At 38.0% G+C, this 23,198-nt stretch overlaps 1 protein-coding gene across 4 annotated transcripts in view; it reads right to left on the bottom strand.

Annotated features, from left to right (window-relative positions):
* The window catches only part of pdcd6ip (programmed cell death 6 interacting protein), a 66,120-nt gene that overhangs the window by 13,067 nt on the left and 29,855 nt on the right, over window positions 1–23,198 (bottom strand). For 2 of the 4 annotated variants that reach the window (XM_012953564.3, XM_012953565.3), the window contains exons 5-12: window positions 21,400–21,553; window positions 17,956–18,056; window positions 16,625–16,756; window positions 15,185–15,407; window positions 13,375–13,498; window positions 11,841–12,018; window positions 7,991–8,102; window positions 1,127–1,296 (exon numbers count right to left, since the gene is read on the bottom strand). In XM_012953564.3, coding sequence (XP_012809018.2) covers window positions 1,127–1,296; window positions 7,991–8,102; window positions 11,841–12,018; window positions 13,375–13,498; window positions 15,185–15,407; window positions 16,625–16,756; window positions 17,956–18,056; window positions 21,400–21,553 — 1,194 coding nt within the window. 4 annotated transcript variants of the gene reach the window in all.

The following is a 23,198-nucleotide window of genomic DNA, read 5'->3' as shown; positions in this document are numbered from 1 at the left end:
GTAATGTAAAACCTATAAGGCTACAAAGCAGGTCAGGAATTTAAAAAATAAAAATAGAGAGACACAAAGTTAGAACAAGTCCAAAGCTTGATAAAGATCATCTTTAAAGCTACATTTATTTATAATTAAAAGGGAACTATCATGAATAATATTTTTATGACAAAGAGGGAACTAGTACAAGGGACTCTAAAACCATACTAGTGTACTCACATAACCCAGGTTACATTTTTCTCACTTGGCATGGTTCAAAGGAATACTGCTAAAGATTCTGCTAAAGCACCAAAAATTCATGAATCAATTTGATATTCCTGTCCTACTTACCCTTTCATTATATGAATGCTCATTCAGTAAGGCTTATGTAAAAAAGTGCATAAACACTATATAAACTTCCAGAAATATATATTTTCTTTACACGGAGATACCAGACACCACAGACTGAAAGTTAATCAAGACAGTCTATCCCTGACTCAAAGGACACATTTCCCACCACCCAGGCTCACAGTGTAATGCAACCACTCTATGACTGTAAAAGTGAGAGACACATCACAATGAAACAGAGAATCTGTGCACCACCCACTATAGAAAACTGGGGGACTCATCTATATCAGCAAGAACAATGGGCAACCTGCACTATTCCTTGCAGTGAGTTGTGTGTAAAACCATCTTGATTAATGGTACTTCATATTAATGATGCATCAAAATGCACTCCATTGTGGGAAAAAAAAACATGGCGAGCGTGCTCAAAACTGTGCTTCCGGTTGTTAATAAGCCTTCAAGGTTCAGAATCCATCACTTTACAATGAAGTGCATTACACTGTGAACCTAAGGGATGTTGGAAAATAGTTCATCAGAGTATCCTGGCATCCTTTCAATCTGTGAAATCATTTATATTTTTTTTGTATCCAATTTTTCTACATAAGCCCAACAAAATAGGTTTATGTAAAAAAAAAAAAAAAAAAAAAAAAATTACAGAAAGACCTTGAATCCAAACTGGAAAATCATATAATAGCTTAATACATAGATTTGTTCCCCAAGAATGCAAAAATAATTGCAAAAGTAAATACATTATTTGATTAAGAAATAAACTAATGTCAAAAATAATTTTACCATTGTATAACATTCTCACCTCACTGCCCTGCATTGTTTTTGCTGGGTTGGCAGATGGAATAGCTGCATTAAGCTCCGCTTCTGGCTTGCAGAGTATAGCAATTGCTTCTCTGTGACACTGGTAGCGCTCTTTAACAACAGCATCAGCTCCAATGGCTTTGTCCAAAACACTGCGGAAATTGTTTCCCTCTAATTTATGGAAAAAAAAAAAAAAAGTTTTGAGTTGATTATGAAGCAAATTAAAAAAAAAACTTGTAAGAATGCTAAAGTCTGGATTGGTTAGTAGTCTTTTACCTTAAACGTGTAACACCAGAGATGCTGGATGTATCATGGTATTCTTGCAGCGGCTTCAAAAATCCTGCTACTTTAACTGGGGACAGAGGGTCCAGAAAGCTGGGCAAGAGGGCAGAGGGCCACAAACAAGCATTTTACAGCATTGTCATAGCCTACATTTCTTTAGTAATAAAAATGAAAAATCCTAAATGTGAGCACCGGTGGTTTTCTCAATAGGTTGATGACTAATATGCACAGTAGTCAAAAGTTGAAAGAGACCCCCAGTGCTCTACAGCTCAGGAGTAGACAACAGAAATATGAAAAAAAGTGTATAATAAAGTGTAGTATTTCTCCAAGAATAAAAACACACCTTTTGTGATCTCTCTATTCTGAAATGTCATAACAGGAAAGTTTTACGGCTTGGTACTTTGGAGTATAAAGAAATGTGTACCCATTATAGATTCAGGGGAATGTGTACTTTCCAAAAATATATGGCTTTCTGGGGTGAGCGTACTTTTTTTGGAGCATTATCCCACATAAAGGATGTAAATGTGTTGATTTTGCAGGAGCTGAAATGACAGATCATATGGGGGTATGTTCCTATTGGGGCCCCTACACGCCACATATTTGGGTAAACCTATATATATTTATATATATATATATATTGGGCATCAAACTGTTCAGTGGACCCCTGGTGTTCAAATTTAGGGTGTTTTATCTTGGTACCTAATGCTATGTGGGAGATAAGATGCTGCTAAGTGGAAGCTTTGAGGTGATTTTTGGAAATCTCTTCAAAATTGCTACATTTAGAAAAGCTTTGCGGCTTGGTATTTTGGAGTAGAAAGACATGGGTACCCATTTTAGATTCAGGAGAATGTGTACTTTCCAAAAGTATATGGATTTCTGGGGTGAGCGTACTTTATACTAGCTTTATTGCACATATAATGATGTAAATGTGTTGATTTTGCAGAAGCTGAAATGACAGAAATGATAGATCATATGGGGATATGTTCACATTGGGGCCCCTACATGCCACATACTTAGGTAAACCTATACATATTGTGCATCAAACTGTTCAGTGGACCCCTGGCTATCATAGTTAGGGTGTTTTATTTGGTTACTTTATGACCTATAGGAGAGAAGAGATACTATAAAATGGAAGCTTTGAAGTGATTTTTTAAAAAAAAATTCACAAATTTTGATAAAAACCAATAACTTTAGGAAAGCATTGCGACTTGATAGTTTACTAGACAGACAGTTGTGCCTATTCTGGATTCCCCATAATCTGTTCTTTTCATAAATGTGTAATTTTCTGGGATAAACCTTCTGTTAGTGGATTTTTTGGCCTTGAAATCTAAAGTATGCAGCTTTCTGAAGCAGTGCTTTGGAAATTTGGTAGTGTACTGCTGGGAGTTTTTGACCTATACAAGTGAGAAATCTTCATAAAACTATATATATTTGGCATTGGCATGTTCAGGAGACATGGAACTTTCCAAATCAGTTGTATTTTTGTGCATAAAATACAAACCGGATTCCAAAAAAAGTTGGGACACTAAACAAACTGTGAATAAAAACTGAACGCAATGATGTGGAGGTGCCAACTTCTAATATTTTATTCAGAACAGAACATAAATCACGGAACAAAAGTTTAAACTGAGAAAATGTACCATTTTAAATGAAAAATATGTTGATTCAGAATTTCATGGTGTCAACAAATCCCAAAAAAGTTGGGACAAGTAGCAATAAGAGGCTGGAAAAAGTAAATTTGAGCATAACGAAGAGCTGGAAGACCAAATAACACTAATTAGGTCAATTGGCAACATGATTGGGTATAAAAAGAGCTTCTCAGAGTTGCAGTGTCTCTCAGAAGCCAAGATGGGTAGAGGATCACCAATTCCCACAATGTTGCGCAGAAAGATAGTGGAGCAATATCAGAAAGGTGTTACCCAGCGAAAAATTGCAAAGATTTTGCATCTATCATCATCAACTGTGCATAACATCATCCGAAGATTCAGAGAATCTGGAACAATCTCTGTGCGTAAGGGTCAAGGCCGTAAAACCATACTGGATGCCCGTGATCTCCGGGCCCTTAAACGACACTGCACCACAAACAGGAATGCTAATGTAAAGGAAATCACAGAATGGGCTCAGGAATACTTCCAGAAACCATTCTCAGTGAACACAATCCACCGTGCCATCCGCCGTTGCCAGCTGAAACTCTACAGTACAAAGAAGAAGCCATTTCTAAGCAAGATCCACAAGCTCAGGTGTTTTCACTGGGCCAGGGATCATTTAAAATGGGGTGTGGCAAAATGGAAGACTGTTCTGTGGTCAGACGAGTCACGATTCGAAGTTCTTTTTGGAAATCTGGGACGCCATGTCATCCCGACCAAAGAGGACAAGGACAACCCAAGTTATCATCAACGCTCAGTTTAGAAGCCTGCATCTCTGATGGTATGGGGTTGCATGAGTGCGTGTGGCATGGGCAGCTTGCATGTCTGGAAAGGCAGCATCAATGCAAAAAAATATATTCAGGTTCTAGAACAACATATAGAGAACTTTTGGCGCATCATAAAGAGGAAGGTGCGACAAAGAAGGCCCAAGACGATTGAACAGTTAGAGGCCTGTATTAGACAAGAATGGGAGAGCATTCCTATTCCTAAACTTGAGAAACTGGTCTCCTTGGTCCTCAGACGTCTGTTGAGTGTTGTAAGAAGAAGGGGAGATGCCACACAGTGGTGAAAATGGCCTTGTCCCAACTTTTTTGGGATTTGTTGACACCATGAAATTCTGAATCAACATATTTTTCCCTTAAAATGGTACATTTTCTCAGTTTAAACTTTTGTTCCGTGATTTATGTTCTATTCTGAATAAAATATTAGAAGTTGGCACCTCCACATCATTGCATTCAGTTTTTATTCACAATTTGTTTAGTGTCCCAACTTTTTTGGAATCCGGTTTGTAATTTGTTTCTGGTATGTGTGTTTATATTATGGAAAATGTGATTTTTGAAAAAATATTTTTAGACATTTAGAAGCCTATATCTTGTTACAGAATTGGAATTACACCAAAATTCTACCATATTTTGAAAGCTTAGGTTGTCCTAAAAAAAAAACAATATATTGTTTTCCTGAGTAAACTAAAAGGCCCCCCGAGGAAAGGCCCCTATGTGCAAAATGATCAAAAACTGTCTGGCACTACAAGTTCCGCTTTGTCCAAAACAGCTGGCAGTGAAAGGGTTAATTTTACCTGTGTATTCCCTTTAGACCAATTAATAAACACCTCGCTGATGAAAGAAGGTACTCAAAGACATTAGCTCTACCATTAGCCTTAAGCACTGCCTATGACTCGCAAACCCACCAGGAACTAAAAGACAGAGGCGCTCTAATAGTGTAGATAACCTTTACAAGTTAAAGGAGACATATAGGATAAACTAAAAAACTAATTGTAGGCAATTATGAATACTATATGGAGCTGGTTTCACTTTGGTCAAAAAATCAATACTATCTGTAAAAATGGCCCCTTCATTGGAACTCCCTATTGATCTGTCCCTCAGGACCCTGTCATGTTTCAAATGAGAAATGGGCATGTCCTAACAGTCTCTGCCAGAAGCACAATAGAGGGAAAGGCAATCACAGTCACATAAAGATATGCTTTAGTTCCCTATCAGATCAGCCTAGCTGCTAATTGGTTACTATCCTACAGTGCAGTGTACTGCCACCGGCCCCCTGCACAGCCTGGGAAAGGAGGCAGCAGAAACTGGGACAGATCTGCGGGACTAATGGGGTTTTTGGAGAAAATTTCAATAAATCTGCCTGACACACTACTTTTTAAAGCACATTCCTTTTATATTAAGACAAGTACAATTCATTGGCACACCAATTCATTTCCCCACAATATGTCCCCTTTAAATTAATCAGTCTTGGGAGAGGATTTGTGAAACCACGTAATCTATCTTCATATTTTTAGTCGAGTGGTTCTCACCCACAGTTGTTTTGTGTCATATGGCAAAAAACTTACTAGTTCCTATGTCTGTATGGGTAGATCCTATAGAGGCTCCCAGGCCTTCAGTTACAGCTGAAGGCAACCCTTAATGCCTCAAATCAAGTAACCAGACACTAAAACAACAATACCGCACTAGGCCCAGATGGCTTACTATAAGAAATAGAGGCATCATATCTCCACACCTTTTGGCGATATTTAACTACATATGACAGGGACAATCTCTCCCAATGGAGATGTTAATGGCTAACCCCTCTCTCTCCCACCCCTAAAAAAGAGATCACTCGGACATTCAAAACTATAGACCTATTTCAGTTCTAAATGTCAAATTACTTTCAAAATTATGCACACCTGGTTATCTGGGATTTATCCCAGGTGGACAAACTACTGATTGTGGGTGCAGATTTCGGATGCAAATATCTCCAGGTCACCATTAATTACACTAATGTTAGACGTACATAAAGCATTCAATAAGGTTTTGTGGAAACATTTGTTCTATACTACCGAGATGTAACATCAGTGGAGCCATCCTAGATGTGCTTAGAGTCTTATATACCAGCCCTTTAGGCTATATAGAACTCATGGGAATACATTGGGGAATACATTCCACAGGGATTGAAATTGCACATGGGGCTCGTTGTCTTATCTTCACTTTTTATGTGCTCTGGCAACTGAGGCATTAGTACATCTAATTTGTAATACACCAGACATCTCAGGTTATGTTAAGAATAATCAAATTACTTTATATGCTGATGACATATGCAGACTGGGATAAATTACTAAATCACTTGATTCATCGCATAGCGACAATCCAAATGTTAATATTTTCCAAGATGATTTAATTATTTAGGGCTCTCCCAATAGCTGTCAATAAAAAGGATATTGACCTACCACAGAAAAAAAACTTAAATCTGGCACAAACAACTTCACAGGGTCAACAAGTCTACAGACTACCATGCCAAGTAGAATTAAAAGTATCACATATATTTAACTACTTTAGGGCAACACGTTTCACACAGCTGATCCAATGGCATTCAGATCTGTGAACTGTCCACTGGTTAGATTTTGAGAATCTTATAGCCTATTATGCACAGCAGCATTTTTATGGGTAACTTTTGCAAGCTTGGGATTTTGCAACAATGCAAAAGCTCAAATCCAATCATTACCTTTCTCTTACACCTTTGGCACAATTTATTGTCTGGACTGATCCAACACCAAAAATCCATATTCAATCGCAATCTATTAGCGGGTGACCCTGAATTTGTTCCAATTTTGGCCTCTCCAACTACTAAAAGAAAAGGAACAAACCACCCCCCTACTGAAATATTTAATTTCCAACAAATATTTTTTTATTCTCAGGCAACCATGGAAAGCTGCTTTTTATAAAAAGAGATGTTTACAACCATTGTTCACTGCAGGCAATATCTCCATAATATATAACCAACTAATAGAACTACCTCCAAGAATGCAAATAATGACTCCTTCCTATACAGAAAGAAGGCTAGGCTTGATGAATCGATCGTCGCATAGTGGATGCAGCTCCTTCCTTCGCCTTATCGCCGTAGTTCAATTGACAGGAAGCCAAGTTTTAGCAGGTATTTTCTATTAAAGCATTTAAAATACTAAGTGGTTTGCAGGATAGGGCAGTTATTGGTGCAGGGTAGAATAGCTTTTTTACTTAAAAAAATTTAGTGTTACTTTTCCTTTAAGAGTTTGAAAAGAGTATGAAAATAACTCTGCCATCACTTGCCTATATATTATAGCACTGTCCAAAAATTACTCCCTACTGGCTAATGGCACAGAGGTTGCTGCAAAGTGTACTGCAAAATTATATTGATATCTAAACCACTGGATCTATGTCTTGGGAAAACCTGTATCTATGCTCACAAAAGATGGCTGCTGGCTATTTAATTATATTCTTCAGAAGCCCAAAGACTGATTCTCAAATAGAAGCAGCAAGAGACACCCTCTGAAGCTGAACTACAGGACAAGGTAGAGGAAATCAAACATATGGAATATATATTGGCCATCCACAACCACACAATGAACTTGGGTTCAACAATGTCTGGAATACCTGGATACTCCTAAATTCACCCAAAATGTCTGTAACCGGATATTATCATTAAGCTCCTGCCCCAATATTTTGTTTTTATCTCTAACTTTACTCTTATTCTTACTTTGAATTCAGTTTGTTAAATAATCAATCAAAAGGTGTTGCACACAGATATGTCTCTCATACTACAGTAATGTTAAATTAACTAAGAATTCATTAGGTGAATGTCAAACCAACTCTCTTTCTAGAATAAAATTTAAGTTATAAAAAAAAAAAAAATCTGACATTTATTTATCTCCAATAGTGGGCCAACCTAATTAATCAATGATTCTGCAACTTGCTCCTGTAGAGGTATTGCATCCCTTATCGTTATTTAGAAACCTTTCTGACTCAGTAACAAAGTGTTATTCTGTAGTACCGGAGAACTACTTAGCGATACAAATTTATTAAAATGCAGAGTTTAATGTATTTTTTAAGACATTCTATTACTTCAAAGATGTAATACTGTATTTCCCAGGCAACATGACTACCACAGCTAATAATATTGATTCATACCTGATCTTAGCGGTTTATAAAGTTCAGTGGATGGAGTTCTTTGCCAGCGATCTTTAAATTTTGCTTTTAGGTCATTGTCTGTAGCTTCTTCCTCATCCAGAAACTTCACGGACTTGACAAAGTAAAGATTAAGAGAACAACATTTAGGATGCAAAACAAATATTATTATTAATGTCCCCACTTGAGGAGACTGAATAAAAGTCTGAATAAAAGTCTAACCCAAAAGATACAGACTGTGTGTAAATTATAATAAATTCCCATATATTCCAAGTTTGAGTCCCCAGGGCTACTAAATGCCTACCTTGCCTTTTCTATTGTCACATTTTCTCCTGTTGGTATTGATTTCCAAAACACTACACAAACTCAGGGTTTTTGTTTTTAAATAAATAAACTGATCATATAAATATGTGTACATGTGTACAATATGTATACACAGTCATATGAAAGAGTTTGGGAACCGCTCTCAGTCTGCATAATAATTTACTCCATTTTCAAAAAAAAAAAAAAAAGAACAATGGTTTGTCTCATTTCCCAGGAACATCTGAGTACTGGGTGTTTTCTGAACAAAGATATTTAGTGAAGCAGTATTCATTTAGTTTTATGAGATTAAATCAAATGTGAAAAATTGGGTGTGCAAAAATTTGGGTACCCTTGTAATTTTGCTAATTTGAATGCATGTAACTGTTCAATACTGATTACTGACAACACCAAATTGGTTGGATTAGCTCATTAAGCCTTGAACTTCATAGGCAGGTGTGTCCAATTATGAGAAAAGGTATTTAAGGTGGCCAATTGTAATTTGTGCTTCTGTTTGACTCTCCTCTGAAGAATGACAGCATGGGATCCTCAAATCAACTCTAAAAAGATCTGTAAACAAAGATTATTCAGTATCATGGTTTAGGGGAAGGCTACAAAAAGCTATCTCAGAGATTTAAACTGTCAGTTTCAAGGAAAGTAATCAAGAAATGGAAGGCCACAGGCACAGTTGCTGTAAAACCGAGGTCTGGCAGGCCAAAAAAAACACAGGAGCGGCATATGCGGAGGATTGTGGGAATGGTTACAAACAATCCAAAGATCACCTCCAAAGACCTGCAAGAACATCTTTCTGCAGATGGTGTATCTGTACATCGTTCTACAATTCAGCGCAATTTGCACAAAGAACATCTGTATGGCAGGGTGATGAGAAAGAAACCCTTTCTGGCCTCACGCCACACACAGAGTTGTTTATTGTATGCAAAAGCTCATTTAGACAAGCCACACTGATTTTGGAACAAAGTGCTTTAGACTGATTAGACAAAAATTTAGTTATTTGGTCATTACAAAAGCGTTTTGCATGGTGAAAGAAGAACACCGCATTCCAAGAATTGGTGCACACGGGGGATCATTTAAAATATAGCTTTTATTTAAATAAAATACATTATAGATCAGGCCTGATCTATAATGTATTTTATTATTTAAATAAAAGCTATATTTTAAATGATCCCCCATGTGCACCAATCTACATATGAATATTTATCTATTGATGCTCAATTGGTAGCACCCAGGTCTATTGCCCATGCTTAGGAGTGCTGGATCTATACATTTGGTATATATACACACACCAAAAGTGTTTGACCCCCTTTCGCCTTCAGAACTGCCTTAATTCTACGTGGCATTGATTCAACAAGGTGCTGAAAGCATTCTTTAGAAATGTTGGCCCATATTGATAGGATAGGATCTTGCAGTTGATGGAGATTTGTGGGATGCACATCCAGGGCACGAAGCTCCCGTTCCACCACATCCCAAAGATGCTCTATTGGGTTGAGATCTGGTGACTGTGGGGGCCATTTTAGTACAGTGAACCCACTGTCATGTTCAAGAAACCAATTTGAAATGATTCGAGCTTTGTGACATGGTGCATTATTCTGCTGGAAGTAGCCATCAGAGGATGGGTACATGGTGGTCATAAAGGGATGGACATGCTCAGAAACAATGCTCGGGTAGCCATTTAAACGATGCCCAATTGGCACTAAGTGTGCCAAGAAAACATCCCCCACACCATTACACCACCACCACCAGCCTGCACAGTGGTAACAAGGCATGATGGATCCATGTTCTCATTCTGTTTACGCCAAATTCTGACTCTACCATTTGAATGTCTCAACAGAAATCGAGACTCATCAGACCAGGCAACATTTTTCCAGTCTTCAACTGTCCAATTTTGGTGAGCTCGTGCAAATTGTAGCCACTATTTGTAGTGGAGATGAGTGGTACCCGGGGGGGGGGGTCTTCTGCTGTTGTAGCCCATCCACCTCAAGGTTGTGCGTGTTGTGGCTTTACAAATGCTTTGCTGCATACCTTGGTTGTAACAAGTGGTTATTTCAGTCAAAGTTGCTCTTCTATCAGCTTGAATCAGTCGGCCCATTCTCCTCTGACCTCTAGCATCAACAAGGCATTTTCGCCCACAGGACTGCCGCATACTGGATGTTTTTTCCTTTTCACACCATTCTTTGTAAACCCTAGAAATGGTTGTGTGTGAAAATCCCAGTAACTGAGCAGATTGTGAAATACTCAGGCTGGCCCGTCTGGCACCAACAACCATGCCACGCTCAAAATTGCTTAAATCACCTTTCTTTCCCATTCTGACATTCAGTTTGGAGTTCAGGAGTTTGTCTTGACCAGGACCACACCCCTAAATGCATTGAAGCAACTGCCATTTGATTGGTTGATTAGATAATTGCATTAATGAGAAATTTAACAGGTGTTCCTAATAATCCTTTTGGTGAGTGTATATGCCATGGTCCTCTTACATCCGAATGGCCCAAGTGAGCTCAAATTTGGCACCAAAAATACCCCTGTGATGTCATAGATATATTACATGCAAAATAAACAAATCTAAATAGAATAAGTCCCTATTAGCATAACATGTAATATTAGGGCACAAAACATCCCACAGTATAGACACACGTGCATAATATATTAAATATATAGCCTTGCAGTATAACATAGAAAGAGTGACCGACGTGAGAGAGAAAATATATAGCAGAAGTATCAGTGTTTCTGCAGGAAAGGTACAAAGAAAAGCCATCTGTCATATAACCATAGAACAATATTGTACCTTAATCTCATGTCACATGGTGGTGAATGTACAATAGTTATCTTTTCCCCACTATAAGGGCGAAGGCATATGCGGCAATTAGTAGCCACAACTTTCTAGAAAGTTGCGGCGACTAATTTGCACAATTAATCCGAGCAGGCGATTAGTCGGAGCGACTTATATTTTAATATGGCAGGAAAGTCACTGAGGTTAATTGCCGTGTCCTAGTTGCGAGTATCAGGACTGGATTTCACCAGCAGGCGCGCCCCTAGGCCTGCAGTGCTCATCCCCTCCCTGCCCCCTTCCGGGCAACAAGCACACGTGTGCTCAGAAGTTTTTTTTTTCCAGGCCCGGACACTGGGGATTAGCGTGGTAGATTTAAACACTTGTCAAACCTCTAGCATATCCCCAGAACTTTAGACTAAATCTAGATACAGAAGGGCAGCATGCCGCCACTAAAATTCTGCCGCCCTAGGCCTGGGCCTTCAGGCCTGGCAGCGATGTCTTCGCCCTAAGGATGAAGACACAAGGAGCTACTAGTAGAAGCTACTTGGTCACTGCTACAAAAATATGCTGATCATTTAGTGTCTCCATGGGTTTTAGCAGAGGCAATTCTAAATACTATCTATGGCAGGGTATTTTCTGCCGTTTTGTAGCTGTTAAAAGTAGCTCTGTGAGTCTTCGCCCTAAAGATGTGGGAAGGAAGGTCCCATAAACATACGCCAATACATCCTTTATATATTATATATTCCCCCCTGTATTGGGCTCTCTTACCTCATCCAGAATTTCTTTGTTTCGCTGCAGCAGTTCAGGAAGATCCCTTATAAGCTGATCAATCGTCTGTATGCCACCTTGCTCAATGATAGTCTTTGATTTATTCAGAATAGACTGAGGAACGCTATCCCCAGAAACATCTTCAATAGCAGCAGGAAGGTTTAAAGAAGCCAAAACCCTAAGAGAATTAAAGCCATTTCCAGTATTGAGCAGCACAATTACATATTCCACATAGCTTGAGGGATAAATCTCAAATTAAAAAGTGAGTGTTAAACACACTAAGAACATAGTTGTTGGGATCTGTATCCTTGGCAACAGAAACAGACGGACTGTGAGATTACAATTTTATTGTTTCTCTTATTTTTTATTAAGAGCATCCGTTATTTAACTTTCACTCTGATTTCCAAACTGCATAACTGTATTTGATTGACAGAGTAATAGTTTTACTTCTGGGGGCTGTGAAACTGAAAATATAATGCAGTTTAACTTAGAAAACCGCTATCTATACCATAATAAGAGCTAATATTAAAGGAACAGTAACACCAAAAAATGAAAGAGCTTTAAAGTAATAAAAATATAAAGCACTGTTGCACTGCACTGGTAAAACTGGGGTGTTTGCTACAGTAACACTACTATAATTGATATAATAAGCTGCTGTGTAGCCACGGGGGCAGCCATTCAAGCTGGGAAAAAGGAGAAAAGGCACAGGTTACATAGCAGATAACGGATAAGCTCTTTAGAATACAATAGTGTTTTATCTATTATCTGCTATGTGCCTGTGCCTTTTCTCCTTTGAATGGCTGCCTCCATGGCTACATAGCAGCTTATTTATATAAATTATAGTAGACTTTCTGAAGTAAACACACAACTTTTACCAGTGCAGGCAGCAGCACATTATATTTTAGTTACTTTTATGCAGTTTCATTTTTTGGTGTCACTATTGCTTTAAAGTGATACTGACATAAAAAAACAACTTTTTAAAATATGAATCTACATAAAAAGTTGCCTATAGGTTGTGTTGATCATTTTTTACTGACAGGGCTGCTTGTGTAAGTAATTGTTACTTGAAATCCCAAAACCTGACTGTTTTGCCAACCTGACTGTCCCTTCTCAGCCTGTCAGTTACAGCTTCTAATGGTAACGGCCCCCTGCTGGACAAATATGGCCGCCGCCTCATAGGGGAACATGGGGGATCAGATAGGGAATGTAAAAACATTGGACAAATACTTTTATGGCAAAATTATAAATAGCATGCAAAGACAATGTTATGGCAGATGTAAAAAAGGTTTCATTTCTGGTGTCAGTATCTCTTTAAGGTAAGCTTCTCCTCTAAATTAAAATCACTTCTGAAAGCAGTGCTTTATGATCATAAGTCATCTGACTTTAAAGCGTGTAATAAACAGCACAGGCACAAGATACAAATAATACCATCCAGCCAATCACAACATGATCTTACAAACCCTATATTAATATTAATCTTATCTAATCCCCCGATTTAACCATCAAGGATATACTTAATCTTGTCAGCCCTTACCCGTTAGCAAAAGTTGTGGCATCCCTCATCTGAGCAATTGTTGCGTTAATAAGTTCAGCTCTTCGCTGGTTGTAGACAGTTAAACACTGTTGTATAGCTAGTGGAACCATCTTCTCAAATAAATCTGCAGTGCAAAAAAGATATTATTAAACTAGCATTATAATGTAATTCTTCCTTACCACATCCCATTCCAATGATTACCAATAGTCAAATCATATATAACACATATATGATCATATATAATCACACATAACACTGGAACCAAGCTTCATAAATTAATTAAGGAACAGTAACATCAAATAAAAAAAAGTTTTAAAGTAGTTAAAATATAATATACTGTTGCTCTGAACTGGCAAAAGTTGTGTATTTGCTTCATATAGACTACCAAAGCATAAATAAACAAAGCACAGGTTACATAGCAGAAAAGCTGTGTAGATTCCCATTAAATTCTACAGAGCTTCTTTGTTATCTGCTATGTTACCTGTGCCTTTTCTCCTTTCTTCAATAAGAATAGCAACCCCCATGGTGACACAGCAGCTTTGTTTTTATAAACTATAGTGGGTTTCTGAAGCAAACACACAACTGAACCAATGCAGGGCAGTAGTACATAATATATTAAATGGATACTGTCATTAATTTTATGGTATACTTTTTATTTCTAAATTACACTGTTTACATAGCACAGGTCACATGGCTTTGGCACCCTGAGAAATGAAGAATATGGCTAGCCCCATGTGAAATTTCAAAATTAAATATAAAAAAAATCTGTGTTTTTGAAAAACAGATTTCAATGTTGGATTCTCCTGGAGAAGCTCTATTAACTGATGTATTTTGAAAAAAACATTTTTTCCCATGACAGTAGTCCTTATTTTTTGGTGCTTTTGTTCCTTTAATGCTTTATTCACACAAAATATTTCATTTAACATGGGCATATAGGGGCAGATTTCAGCTGCCAAATTGGGTCCTTGAGACTGACTTGGTAGCTTAACTGCCTGTGTATGACCAATATCTGCCCAGATATCGATAGGACAGGCTTGATTTTTAGTTAGATCAGGGGCAGCATCGGCTCATTGATGCAGTCCTCCCTCCAACTTTTCCTATGGCCTTCATTGCAATGGGATAGTTTGGCCCTAGGGCCATTTTCTGCAAATTTCATAAAGTCTAGTCTACAACAGCAAATTGTACATCACTATCCACTATGTACATTCTCAAAGGACACGTAAACCCTACATTTTTCTACCATGTATATAAGTTAGGAACATCTCCTCCACCCAAACTGATCATTTGTACTACATATATCCCTCAGTTTGCCAGCACCATCGCATTTTCTTAAAACAAATTGCAGCTTTCACAAGGCAGCCATTTTAACTCAGTGACCTACATCTGCAAACAGCACATGCGCACTGTAAAGTCCCCCCCTTAAAATATGTATTAGACCTGTATGTATCTAACCCTGACTTCTGAATGAAGAGACACAGATGCAAATAAGAACTGTGATTGGCTGTTTGGTAGCCCCATGTGGACTGCTGGCCTGCAGGAGGCTCTGCTTGAAGTAAAACTGTGTCTCTGGGCTTCCAAAATTTGTCTCCAAGCCAGAGATTTGAAACTGGGCACCTACTTTTAGGCCACCGGGAACAACAACCACTATTTTGTTTTCTTTTTGGGAAAACTAGTTTATTTAGATAAAGCAGTGTTTTGCTTATACAATGTTTATGTGCTAAATTTTTTATAGAGTCCTGCAACATTCAAAGCAACATTTTTTTCCAAAAATACTTTTTACTATGTTGAAAAAGAATGCAGAGACACCAACCAGTATATTTTTGACTCAAAGGCACATTGATTGGTGTTGGCTTTACAAGAGATGCTTTTCCAATAGGATCAAGGTCTTTCAAATCTGGAACTCTATCATGGTAAATGAAATCATTGTCTTTCTTAGCAGCTGTAAGAGCACGGTTGATCTTGTCAGCCAAGTCCTTCACATTAACATATTCATCGTAGCGGGAAGATACCGTTTTCACCAAATCAGAGGCATGCTAAAAAAGAAAGTAAATGAATTTAAGAGCAATAATGAATATAGATATTTTCCCATATATTTGTTATGTAATATAATCTCAGATTTACTGTATTCAAAAATGTACACCCCTTTACCCAATTTCTTTAACACAATATCTGTTCTCGTTTGTCCCGTTTACCACCACTGTTGCCAGTGTCACATGTGTAGAATGCACATCTCTGGAAAGCCCAGTTAACATTTTTGTTGGCTCTTCTAATGTGGTTACTTGGCTGTTGGCTCTTAAAAATGTTTTAGTGCAACAAATGGCTAAAGGCTTCCTATACAGTTGGTTACATATGTCACAGACCAAAAGGCAAAGAGAAAAATATTTTGCTTAACTCCTAGTGAATGACACATTGTAAGATATAAACATGTAATCACCATATCTTAAAGGGGAACTATTCTGAAAATGAAAATGTAACATTAGCTTAATCATACTGAAATAAGAAACCTTCAAAATGTAATCAAATTAAAATTCTGCACTGTTTTTGAAATAATGAAGTTACTCAATATCACCCTCTAAGCAATATGTCTAGCTTCTTTCTCTCTTCATGCAGGAGTCGGAGTTAGATTCCGATGGACAGTTAGGTCTAATCAGCACCACCTCAGGGTTCCTAGCCACCTACGAAGGCCAAGTTGATGCTGCCCGTAGCTCCCCCTGCGCTTAGCATTTTCACATCAGAGGGGGAGCCCGCATAGTAAATGCAGAGAGGGCAGTAGTGCTCTCTGCACTAGATTAAAAATCAGAATTTCTGCTCCTTAAGTTACCAGGAGCGACTTGTAACTTGCCGGGAGCTGCCACCTGAGGTAAGTTTCTCAACTCGCCTCATGGCAGCAGTGCCCCCTGGGTCTAATACATACTTTGGGTGCTTGTATTGTTTGCTTTAAAAAAAAACTGTGCCTTCTTAAAATATACATTAAATGTAATTGTCGGTCAAAATCTGACTGCATGAATAGAGAAAAAGATAATCTTTACAGTGGGCATAGTGAGGATTAATGTAAATATTTCAGAAACAGTACAGAATTTAATTGATTATATTAATAACTTTTTTTATTTCCATTACGCGTATACAATTTATTTTATGCGACAGTTCTTTAAGTCTGCTAAAAATAATTTAATTTAAATATTTTAGTGTGAATGTTGAGTGTTTGTGAGTATGTATGTGTATGCAAATAAGCAAACATATATGTACTTACTTGAAGCCTCCCAATTTCTTCTCCAAATTTCTTCTGCTGCTTTGCTAGGACAGACTGATGATACGCTGCATGGGCCTGCATTATACAATGTTTGGCAGCCAAGATAGGAAACACCTCCTGGAAATAGAAATACTGACCAGGGGAGAGTCCAAACACACAAAAACATCCACAGACACAAGGGATGTAAAGAGAATAAAGGGGGGGAAAATTAAGTGAGAAAACATTTTACCTTCACAGATTGAAGAAATTTAGAAATAGCAAAAACACATTTTTTTTGCTTTGGGTAGAAATATATAAAGAAGCTTAAAGACTAGTACTCTGTTTATAGAGAGGTAAATCTTTCTATGCATTTTTTCATATAATAATACTGTTTTATATTTCTTCAGTATTTTTATAGAAATCCAAATAATTTGTTCATAGAAGTTAACGACAAAATTGGCTCTGCCCTCTCAGAACAGATTACAGGAGCGACTTGTAACTTGCCTCACTAACTGGTGTTGTGCTGCCCGGCAAGACCTCTATGAAGATATGAAAAACATTCACGTGGAACATATAGGGCTTTTTTATATTGTTTCCCCAGCACTGATAGTTCATGTATGTCAAAATAGCCTTTAAACCATTTAAAAGCTCTATTTATTTCTATGGGAGCTACATAAATGATCTTCTATTTGGAAAGGAGATAGTAGGGCACATTCACATACCTAAAGGCAGTGTGCAAATTGCAATTTTTAACACAATTGCCATGTTTTTTTTCTCCACAATGCAGCATTTTCCCCACAATTCCAGCTTCATTGTGGACCCAATAGGAGATTCTTTTGACAGTGTTGCACTGTGCCTACCGTAGTTGCGTTAGGTTTGCCAAAATAGATGCAAATTGAACATTTGCTTTGTTGCAAATCAGGTGCGGGAGAGTTAGAGAATTGCTAATGCAGACAGGGCAGTAAGTTGGAAAGGGGTCATCTTACATCAGCCACTCTGGCATTTGCCTGAATACACAGTTAGCCAGTCTGGACCTAGTTAACCAGTTAAGATGTCTCGGTTATGAAGAAAACAGGCTAATCGTGACCTTACAACTAATTCTCCATTACGTAATGGTAAGGTCAGAGGGAAAGTGGTAACCTCCACTGTATGTTGACAAATGCAGAGCTTGTTCATTCATATACTGCATTAAATTTGTCCTCATTATCTCCGCTCCTAAATCCTTCCTCCTATGCTACTGGTTTAGTGTCCATGTCACTTCAGTGCGGTGTGTTTGCTGGCAGTTACAATAGAAGTTAAATATTGTGATTCACAGAAACAAAGGTTTTTGAAGCAAAGAAGGTTGTACTTACCTTGGATAAGGTGTCCTTGTACTGACACTGCTTGAAAGCATCACCATAGTAATCTGCAGCTTGATTGGCTAATTTAGCTATCAATGCATCTTTCATTTTATCTGCAGTTAAAATACGAACCTATTAGCATTGCAGCTTAAAATCTTTACGAAATGCAGATAGAGCTTGTATTACTAATATAAGGGCGAAGACACATGAGGTGATTAATCGCTGCGACTTTTTTTTTAAAAAAAAGTCAGTCACGGCAACTAATTGCAAAAACTTTCCTGCCATAGGGTACTATACAAGTTGCTGCGACTGATCATGCATGGTTTGTGCTGCACGGATTAGTCCCCATGACATTTTAAAAAGTTGTGCATACTATTCGCTGCATGTGTCTTCACCCTCAGGGATAAAGTGCCTCTAATATATGCACTCGTAAAAATAAAAATATATAAACCAGTTAATAAAAACGCCTCTTTTTGTGCCAAAAAACCAACCCTGATACAATATCTAAGTATATACGATTATTTATGTGCTAGGCAGCACAATGTGCAATTGTGCGACTTTCCAGTTAATCACGTGTGAAATACTGTTTATAACCAAATAGATCCAACTGGCTTGTTCAAGTGTTGTATTAAAAGTGCATTTTATTTATTTAATTTTTTTTTAGAAGTCATTTCCCTAATATTAGTAGTTTATCTTCTTGCAGAGAAGGTGCAACCACCTGCATAGTAGCTGCCACCTTGCTACATCTCCAGTTTATTATGTAGTTTACATGCACTGTACTGCTAGAGTATATTTTTATATGCTAAGTATACATGTGATGTCATATTTCGCAAATAGTTATTTGGAAACCCCTTATCCAAATGATGGGAAAGCCATCTCCCATAACTTCCATAACTTTTAATCTAACAATTTACAATTATTTCCTTTACCTCTGTAATAATAAAACAGAACCGGTATAGGACTTGTTGTCCAGAATGCTTAGGACCTGGGTTTTTCTGAATAAGGGATCTTTCTGTAATTTGAATCTCCATACCTTAAAAGGGGTTGTCCACCTTTTCTCACTGCTACCCAAAAAATGATAGATTGTATTCCCCCTAAGTATGATAATATGTGCCATGCAAAGACTTTGTATCTATGTGTCTGAATAATCTGTTTAAAGGAGAAAAAAAGGTAAAAACTAAGTAAGCTTTACCAGAAAGCAATGTAAATACAGCCATAAGCATTCACAGAAATGCTGCATTGACTTCTCTGTCAAAAGATTTCTTGTGTCTGTAATTCATGTGCCAGAGACACGCAGCTCTCTGCTCTCTCCTGCTCCGCCCTCCCTCAAGAATGCTAAGAACTCACTCCCCACCTGCTTAGGAATGTGGATCTGAGCCAATTAGCAGGAAACTGATAATCTTACAAACTGAGCATGTACACTTAGGGGCTGATTTACTAAGACACGAATTTGAATCCGAATTGGAAAAATTCCGATTGGAAAACGAACATTTTGCGACTTTTTCGTATTTTTTGCAATTTTTTCGGTGACTTTACGGCTTTTCGGAAATTATCGCGACTTTTTCGTTACCAATACGATTTGCGCGAAAAAACGCAAGTTTTTCGTAGCCATTCCGAAAGTTGAGCAAAATCTGGCGATTTTTTCGTAGCGTTAAAACTTGCGTGAAAAGTTGCGCCTTTTTCGTAGCGTTAAAACTTGCACGAAAAGTCGCGCCTTTTTTAACGCTACGAAAAAATCGCGATTTTGCGCAACTTTCGGAATGGCCAAGAAAAACTCGTATTGGTAACGAAAAAATCACAAAAATACCGATCATTACGAAAAAAACACAATCGGGCACATTCGGCCCGTTCGTGGGTTAGTAAATGTGCCCCTTGGTCTTGGTGCAGGAAGGAAGCATTATGGGAACTTTCTTTACACAGCTCAGCGTTTTTTTTTCCTGCTTGGCTTCTGATCATCTGAACAGGTGAAATATGGGGAGACTTAAGGGCACTATTGAGGTATGCTTGCAGCTTGAGATAAACTCTTTATTAGCCTTTCCTTCTCGTTTAAAACTTACTGTAAATACTGCAGTTCACACAAAGGCATGGAGAAACTTTTCAGGGAAGAGGAGCGTTTCTTGCCTCTGCAGTGTGAGTCACATGGGAGCTCCCCTCCCCCCTTGCTCTCCCCTCCCTCCCTGAACGTTCATAGCAGGAGGCAGCAGCACCAGATCATGTTATGTGCCTGTAACTTTAGCAGCCAATTAGAGGAGAGGCAGGAAGAAAGGAAGCAGACATGCGCAGTAGCTTTAGAAGCTCCTACTGCCAGTACTCAGCATTACACGGAGGTTCAATGCGCTGACACAGGCTTGTGCAGAAAGGGGTCGGCGACCCCCTGCCTTTGTGCCTCCACTGACTCCTGCCCTATACTGAAACACTATCTTCAGAGGTAATTTTCTCTAAAACAGTAGACTTAAAGAGATACATTACATATTTTATTAAAATGACCTAATCTGCTAAAATAGTTTTATGTATGTAAAGGTGAACAACCCCTTTAAAAAGGAGAAGGAAAGCCATTTTGGCTTTTTACTTCCAATAGATTCCCCAAATTAGTGCCACCTAGAACAATATATTTATTCTGCAGAAAGCATTACCATACCTGAGTAAAAGAGCCCTAGAAAAGTCCTCAGTTTGCTTAAGATTGCAGCTTCCATTTTAGCTTGGTGTTCATAGCTTCCTGCTGTGTTAGAGCTCAGATTACATTTCTAAGGGGGGGGGTCCTTAGCATTCTTGTGGGGGGGGGGGAGCAGGAGAGTGGAGAGAGAAAAGAACTGTGCAGACTCTGGCCCAGGGAATGAAGGATTTTTGTGAGAGAGGAAGTGACATCCTGTGTTTCTTTTAATAGAGGACTCAGTGCAGCTTTTTTTGCGAGTGCTTATGCCTGTATTTAAATAGACCTTTCTGATAAAGCTTGCATAGTTTTTACCTTTCCTTCTCCTTTAAGTCTACTAATTTAAACATTAATCAAAACCCAGTAGGATTGTTTTGCCTCAAATAAGAATTATATTTTAGTTAGGATAGCGTACAAGGTACTGTTATAATTACAGAGGAAAAAGAAGATCATGGTTAAAAATTTGAATTATTTGCTTATAATGGAGTCTAAGGAAGATGGCCTTTCCGTAATTTGGACCTTTCTGGATAACAGGTTTCCGAATAATGGATCCCACACCTGTATTTTGTACTTGCTCCCATCTTTAAACATAAAATAAACACAATAAGAATTAATTATTTTAAATAATTTTAAGCAGACTTAAAGGTAGACATTAAAGTTAGATTACAAACTATGAAAAGATTCCTTATCCAGAAAAGCCTTGAGCTATGTTAGCCAATGGGACCACATAAGATCAGAGAGCTTTTTGTTGTGTAAATCTATGCAAAAGTGTAAAAAATACAGCAGAATTTAATTTTTTTTTTTACCTCTTGTTGCTTTTAAGAAAAACACCTCCTGGGCCTGTGCAAGCATTATAAGACTGAGGGTGCCAACTGTGTCTGGAGAGATATCAACCGTAGGATCACGATTTAAAGATGACAAGACTGTGTCTTTTATGTGTGAAAATGCACCGCTAGCCAGCTATAAAATAAAAACAAATATTAATCAAACACAAACCCTGAAAAAAAAACAGATAAAATCAAGCTACTAACAGTTACGCTAGTGAATAATTCCATTTTTATAAGCTTTTACAAAAAAATGTATCTGTAATACTTGAGTGTGTTTACTGCTTAAGGACAAGGACAAATGGAAGATTATGTATGTATATTTGTATTTGCACGTAGCACTGTACAACAAAGCAATACATTCATAGAACAAATGTGTCAATAATAAATACAAATAAGTACAATGTACAGTCCATTACATACTAACTTCTAGGTATTAAAAGAGGAAGAGAGAAGGAAGAAGGAGATCCTTGCCACAAAGAGCTTACAATCCAAGCAAGAGTACCAAAGTTTCTTAAAGGGACAGCATACACCTTTTTTCCCCGAACACAAGCTCAGTGAACAGAGTTTGTGCAGAAAATACATGTTGTCTCTTCTTTGAAATAGGCAATCACAATAGTTTTTGAATTGAAGTGTAGAGGTAGATAGTAGAAGCCAATTACAAATCCACAGGTATGGCTTTTGTATAATCATTTGCTCCTCATCTCAAACCTATACTGGAAAAGCAGGCTAACAACAAATGATTGCACATATGATGTATTGTACCTCAGCATTTTTCAGCTGAGATGTGCCTGAGCCTGGCAGTGTAGCATGTCAATTGCTTTCAGCTACGGTCCCACATAGCTGTTTGCCGCACCAAAATACGCTCTGTTACATGTTGACTGCTTGTACACATAATTTTGGGGGGAAATTAGGTATGATAAGCAGGTAAGCATAGAGACAGGGACAACACTTCTTCAGGCAAAAACACAGGTTTATTTTGGGCAAACTGTGAAGCCTTCTGTGCATGCCTGACAGAGAAGAAGCTTTCTGGGAATGCACAGCGAGTCAAGCAGTTACAGTGGATATAAAAAGTCTACACACCCCTGATAAAATGTCAGATTCATGTGCTGTACAAAAATGAGACAAAGATAAATCATTTCAAAACGTTTTCCACCTTTAATGTGACCTATAAACTGTACCACTCAATTGAAAAACAAACTGAAATCTTTTAGGTGGAGGGAAGAAAACCAAAAAAACCGAAAGTAATGTTTTACTCTTCCTACAGTTTTAGGGGTACGACACCCACACTCTCCCCACTCTTCACCCTATAGCAGAGCAGGTTGATTGTGCTTTTCTAAACGATCCCACCCCTGTCTTTTTGTGGTGCCACTGCAAACACCCCAATTTTTCTATTGACTGACAGGGAAGATTTTCAAACTGCTGCCACTCTTACAGCTTTGAAGCTACACTCACCAAACTTGAATAACAATCATGGGGTTGAAATCAAACAGCAACATTTGTTGGATAGCCCCAAGTAGGAGGAGCTAATAGCCACCCGTTGACTTTAATGAGGAAACTAAAACTGCTGCCAATCTTAAAGCCACACTCACCTCACATTTGAATCACATCGTCATGGATTCAATCTAAATGAAAAAGCGGTATTTGTTGGATGCCCAGAAGTGGAAGATGCCAACAACAGCCAATCAAATTTCACCCACTGACTTTTAATGGGGAAGTTTAAATTGCTACCAATCTCACAGCTTTCAGGCTACACTCACCAACATATTCAAGGGACCAGC

This window comes from Xenopus tropicalis, chromosome 6 (genome assembly GCF_000004195.4).
Source record: "Xenopus tropicalis strain Nigerian chromosome 6, UCB_Xtro_10.0, whole genome shotgun sequence".
Taxonomy (NCBI): Eukaryota; Metazoa; Chordata; class Amphibia; order Anura; family Pipidae; genus Xenopus; species Xenopus tropicalis.
Note: the sequence above shows the minus strand (reverse complement) of the source record. Positions and strands in the feature narration are given on the sequence as shown.